This window comes from Engraulis encrasicolus, chromosome 22, assembly GCF_034702125.1.
Source record: "Engraulis encrasicolus isolate BLACKSEA-1 chromosome 22, IST_EnEncr_1.0, whole genome shotgun sequence".
Lineage (NCBI taxonomy): Eukaryota > Metazoa > Chordata > Actinopteri > Clupeiformes > Engraulidae > Engraulis > Engraulis encrasicolus.
In genome coordinates this window covers 34,295,333-34,301,744 of record NC_085878.1, presented here as the reverse complement: position 1 = coordinate 34,301,744, position 6,412 = coordinate 34,295,333, and the positions used below count along the sequence as shown (strand labels likewise).

General features: G+C 45.0%; 1 protein-coding gene across 2 annotated transcripts in view; it reads left to right on the top strand.

Annotated features, from left to right (window-relative positions):
* The window catches only part of nfatc3a (nuclear factor of activated T cells 3a), a 126,392-nt gene that overhangs the window by 62,298 nt on the left and 57,682 nt on the right, over positions 1 to 6,412 (top strand). For both annotated transcript variants that reach the window (XM_063188021.1, XM_063188022.1), the window contains exons 4-5: positions 3,901 to 4,100; positions 5,964 to 6,136. In XM_063188021.1, the coding sequence (XP_063044091.1) occupies positions 3,901 to 4,100; positions 5,964 to 6,136 (373 nt within the window). The remainder of the gene's footprint in view (positions 1 to 3,900; positions 4,101 to 5,963; positions 6,137 to 6,412) is intronic.

Sequence of the window (6,412 nt, the reverse complement as noted above, 5' to 3'; positions counted from 1 at the left end):
GTTCTTTGGTAGTTGGGTGGTTGACGTTTAAGGGCGTAAAGAAAAAAAAAAAAAAGTTTTTCAAATTCCTGAAAAAAATGATGGATAAAAATTGGAAAAAAATAGAAACAAATAAAGCACTTAGTGGTCTGTGGAATTTCACCTTATTTCACACCACAGGGAATTCACTGCATTTTGGCCATTTTAATCCTTTTGTATACATGACTGACATCTGAGCTCATGCTAACTTGATAATGATATTGTGTTTAATCTTAATATGTGTTTTCATTTATAAAAAAACTTTTTTCCTCCTATAAGAGCAATCACACCACAGGACACCATAAAATGAACCTAAGCATTGCGTGACAAAAAGCTTGCAATATGAAGACATATTAAGAGGTTAAGAGTCACCTTAAACTTCCACAGCACTCTCCAATAACTGAGGTACTGACTGGTTAGGAGCCAGTCTTTAAGACCCTTGTAGTTGGCCTTGCAGCTGCCCATTCACAAACATTGACATACATGTCACCCCACAGGACGCAATTTGTGTTACGAAATTGAACTTGTAGTTAATATTACTGTCTTGAGTTTTTTTCACATTCACATATCTTAATACAAAGTTAATATTTATGCTATCATGCCAAATGCTTCATACATTATTCAAAATGTTGTTGGTTAATTTATATATATATTATATTCCAGGTTTCATTAATGTTACAGTCACACAGTCACATCTGTGCAGAAGAGCTAGCTGAGCCACTGCAACACATTTTCAATAAGAGTCTGCAAGCGGGTAAGGTGCCCACACAGTGGAAAACCTCATGCCTCATACCTGTCCCCAAAAAGCCACACCCCAAAGAACTGAATGATTACAGACCGGTAGCCCTCACATCACATATAATGAAGACATTCGAGCGTGCACTGCTGCTCAATATACTGAAACCCCAAGTTCACCACGCCCTAGACCCACTACAATTTGCCTACCAGGAGAAGGTGGGAGTTGAGGATGCTATTCTGTATCTGCTGCACAGAGTGCATTCTCACCTGGACAAAGGAAGCAGTGCTGTTAGAATCATGTTCTTTGATTTCTCCAGCGCCTTCAACACAATACAGCCACTCCTGTTGAGAAACAAACTACTGCAGATGGGAGTGGAGACGGGGCTGGTGAACTGGATCACAGACTACCTCACAAGAAGGCCCCAGTTTGTCAGACTAGGCGACCTCACATCAGAGACTGTAATCAGCAGCACTGGAGCTCCACAAGGAACGGTGCTTTCCCCCGTGCTGTTCACCCTGTACACCACTGACTTCAACTACAACACGAAGACCTGCCACATGCAAAAGTTCTCGGATGACACAGCCATTGTTGGATGTATCAAAGATGGGCAGGAGTAGGAGGAGGGGAGTACAGGGGTCTGGTGGAGAACTTTGTGAAATGGTGCAGAACCAACCAGCTGCGGCTGAACACCACCAAAACCAAAGAAATGGTGATCGACTTCAGGCGAACCACCCCACCCCTGGTGCCTGTCTCCATTGAGGGGGAGACTGTGGAGACAGTCTCCACATACAAGTACCTGGGTGTTCACCTGGACTCTAAACTGGACTGGTCTGCTAACTCACACGCACTGTACAAGAAAGGACAGAGCAGACTCTACTTTCTGAGAAAGCTGAGATCCTTCAATGTGTGCAACAGACTCCTGCAGATGTTCTACCCTGTCTGCCATGGCCAGTGTGCTCTCCTATTCTGTGGCATGGTGGGGTGACAGCATTAGGAAGAGAGATGCTGGACGGCTTGACAGGCTGGTGAGGAAAGCAGGATCTGTTGTCGGCACAGAACTGGACGCCCTCACAACCACAGCTGACAAGAGGACACTTAGCAGATTAGACTCTATCCTGGACAACTACAAGCACCCCCTGTACCCAGTCTTCGACAACCAGAGAAGCCTGTTCAGCCACAGACTGCGCGCCATCTCCTGCAAGACAGACAGGCTGCGAAAGTCCTTTGTACCCAGGGCCATCCAGCTATTCAACATTGCACAGAAGGACACACAAAGAGAGATCGTCATAGGGGACTGGACTGCATAACAGATCCCTCTCCTGCACACTTTATCTACCTGGACTCTTACCCTATGACTCCTCTTTCATTGGAATGCACAGCTGTTTGTGTGTGTGTGTGTGTGTGTGTGTGTGTGTGTGTGTGTGTGTGTGTGTGTGTGTGTGTGTGGAGAGACACAGTTGACGTGTGTAACCCCTTGGACTACTGATACTCCTGGACACTTTGATGGTAACTTTGTCTTGGCCACCCAGCACAGGTGACACTATGTACACTTTATTTTTTGGTGTGTGTGTGTGTGTGTGTGTGTGTGTGTGTGTGTGTGTGTGTGGTGTGTGTGTGTGTGTGTGTGTGTGTGTGTGTGTGTGTGTGTGTGTGTGTGTGTGTGTGTGTGAGAGAGAGAGTGTGTGTGTAGTGACACAGGGGGCGACCCCCCCCATCCTTTTTCCAAGGAATACTATGGACATTGTACTAGGCAGAGAGACTATGGACACTCCTGGACACTTTATGAACACTTTGTCTTGGCTTCTATGTGCCACTTGGCTAAGGCACATGTTAACACTGTGGACTTTTACACTTTTACACTTTATATTTGGTGTGTGTGTTTGTGTGTGTGTGTGTGTGTGTGTGTGTGTGTGTGTGTGTGTGTGTGTGTGTGTGTGTGTGTGTGTGTGTGTGTGTGTGTGTGTGTGTGTGTTAGAGAGAGATGCCTTGGCAAAATGTATGCAACAGTAAGCTATATATGATTATTTTATGTGTAAATATGTGTATTATGTCTTGTGGGTAATGTCTTTATTTATGTGTGTATGCTACTTGGCACCTTAATTTCCCTCTGGGATCAATAAACGATACTCTACTCTACTCTACTCTACTCTACACAGCAGGATATTTGACATATAAACCTTAACATAAATCTTTCTATAACAAAAATGTTTCTTCTTATCCAAGACTAATATGAAACATAATGTACCACATCTTCTTTCATTGACATTTGTTTTTCAAAGGAAAAATAGCAGTTTTGTAGGTTTTTAACCAATGTTACGAAAAAACAAGGCGTCACGTCTCCCACCCAGTTATAAAATGTCACACTCCCTCTTTTATATACTTCATGTGCTTTCTTTCTCCTCCTACTTCTTGTAAGTTTTCTCTTTACCTTTGGCTTACTGTTTCTATCGCTCCTGTTTAAAATCATGCCTTTTCCCCCTTTGACAGCGTCCATGTGGTAGCTAGCTGCGAGTGGTTTTGCATTTGCTTCGGAAAGAGCGGGCTAATGTCCGAGTAGTCTCCGAGATTACGGCCCAGTCCACAGACAGACGCGCTTTAGGGGAAGGGTAATTACATACATACAGCAGGATCCCTCTACTGAAGGGAAGGAACACGCGAGGGAAAATATGATAGCGATATTAGCGTGGGGAACATCGGGAGGCCTGGCCTGAGGAAACAGAGGCCAGTTGGCCAGATTACTCTCCGTCCAGCCCTGCCAGAAATATTTGGTGTTTTATACATCAGCCACTCACTGGTCTTGACTTCCAGACTTAAAATGGAGAAGGGAAAAAATAAATAAAAAAAAGTCTAATGCAATGGAAATGTACAGATAGACACATATGTGCTTCATATGGCTCTGGCTCTGTGTATTATGTTTTCCCTACGTGTGTTTTCATCTTCAATTTTTCACATTTTCTGTCTTGCCCCCTCTCTCTCTCCCCATCTCCCTCCATCTCTCCCTCCTCCATCTTTCCATCTCACTTTCTCCTGTCCCCTCTTTCTCTCTCTCTCTCTGTCTCTCTCCATCTCTCCCTCCATCCCTCCCTCACTCTCTCTCCACCATCTCCCTCTCCATCTCTCTGTCCATCCTCCCCACTCTGCAGCTCCTGGGCTACAGTGAGAAGCCCGTGAACCTGCAGATGTTCATCGGGACGGCGGACGACCGTTACCTGAGGCCGCACGCCTTCTACCAGGTGCACCGCATCACGGGCAAAACGGTGGCCACGGCCAGCCAGGAAATCATCATCTCCAGCACCAAGGTTCTCGAAATACCTCTCCTGCCCGAAAACAACATGTCTGCCAGGTACTTGTACTCATCAGGCCCGCCGACAGGGGAGGGGGACAAAGGGGTTTGTTGTCTTAGGCCCTGGGAGATAGGGGGGCCCATTACATTGTACTTGTATGTATTGGGTAGGGGGCCAGAAATACCTCTCCTGCCCGAAAACAACATGTCTGCCAGGTACTTTTCATCAGGACCGCCGACAGGGGTGGGGAACAAAGGGGTATGTTGTCCCGGGCCCTGGGAGATAGAGGGCCCAGAATCGGGTTCCCATTACATTGTACTTGTATGTATTGAGTAGGGGGCCCTTTCAGATGACTGTCCTGGGCCCACTGAAAGCTGTCAGTGGCCCTGCTTGTCATAAGCGTTTTGCCTCGGCATTACTCACTCCACTCCAACCCTCCTCTCTGACTCCATGCCACTGTGCACACGTGCTTCCTTTCTTTCTTTGCACAAGCTTTTAAGAAAGAGTCAGATTTATGGTTACAGGGAATTGTAATGTCTTCCAATATCTTTGGAGGGAGTTTTTTGTAGGTTGGAAACGCTAACCAGTAACAGATGTAGTTTTTAATAGGAAAAAAAGGCAGGTCTTTTCTGCAAGGCATTAGTACTGACCTTTACCATTTTCCCCACGCGGTACATCTGTTAAATGAATTTTTTGTGGTGCAAAATGTGCTTGTTCACTGCTTTTGAAACACCCAATATAACCTGCTTCCTACTACGCTAGTTTACGGGCTCAGGTTCAATTGTCCTAAGTGACAGTATAACATATTTCTTTTTACGCTCTGACAGTTTCTCATTTGTATCTGACCTGCTCAATCATGAAGCCTATTTAGTAATAGTCCAGATTATAGGGAGGCTTACTCCTTACTACTTCTCAGTCAAGACCCAGTTACTCAAAACACAAGAATACCAGGGGTGCATTTCTCAAAAGCGTAATGGCAAACTATGTTAACTACTTTGTTGGTTGCAATGCAATTTCCCATTGGCAACTACCGAAGTTGCTAACTGCTAACAACTATGCTTTCCAGAAATGCACCCCCCCAAAAGTAAGCATTATGAACTGGTACAAGGGGGTTTGTTACAACTAAATCAAGACCCAGTTACCCCCATAAAAGACAAAAGAAGCAGCACTTGTACTGACTGACATATTTATGGAGCTAATTTAAATGGTTTAAGGCAGTGTTTCCCAACCAGGGGTACGTGTACCTCAGGGGGCACGCGGAAAAATGTAATAATAACAAATATATGGAGTAGGCCTATAGTCACATTGGCATATAGAGCATGAGTGAGAGGGGTACTTATCATAGGACAAAATAGCTTAGGGGGTACGCAGGGCATACAAGGATGGGAAACACTGGTTTAAGCCACTTACAAGGTAGTTGTCCCCCAGTTGTCCAGGATCTGTTCATATTCTGCTTGTGAGCTCTTCACATCGTCTGACCAAGTCAAATCAAGTCAAGTCAGCTTTTATTGTCAGTTTCTTCATATGCGCAGGTCATACAAGGAAATTGAAATTACGTTTTCTCTCTTATACCATGAAAGGACATAGACATATACGGAACTGACATTTACAGACTGACATCAAAGTGCAAGACTGGACAAGTAACAGTGATGGTCCAATACCCATCAAGTGATGAAGTAATGAATAATACTGAACATTTAACACTTGTGTGTCTGTGTGTTTGCTGAACTGTTCCACTTGTGTGTCTGTGTGTTTACTGAACTGTTCCACTTGTGTACCAGTTTGTTTACTGAACTGTTCCACTTGTGTGTCTGTGTGTTTGCTGAACTGTTCCACTTGTGTGTCTGTGTGTTTACTGAACTGTTCCACTTGTGTACCAGTTTGTTTACTGAACTGTTCCACTTGTGTGTCTGTGTGTTTAGTATTGACTGTGCGGGGATCCTGAAACTGAGGAACTCGGACATCGAACTGAGGAAAGGCGAGACAGACATCGGACGGAAGAACACGCGGGTGCGGGTGGTGTTCCGAGTTCACATCCCGCAGCCCAATGGGAAAGTGTTGTCCCTGCAAGCAGCCTCCATCCCCATAGAGTGCTGTGAGTGTCATATCCTAGACACACACACATACACACACACACACACACACACACACACACACACACACACACACACACACACACACACACACACACACACACACACACACACACACACACACACACACACACACACACACACACTCAAACACACGCACACTCACAAGCACACACACACACACACACACACACACACACACACACACACACAAATGTATTTGTAATGTTTTTTTTTGTTTTAAATACTACACAAACGCAGCATGCACACACGCACAC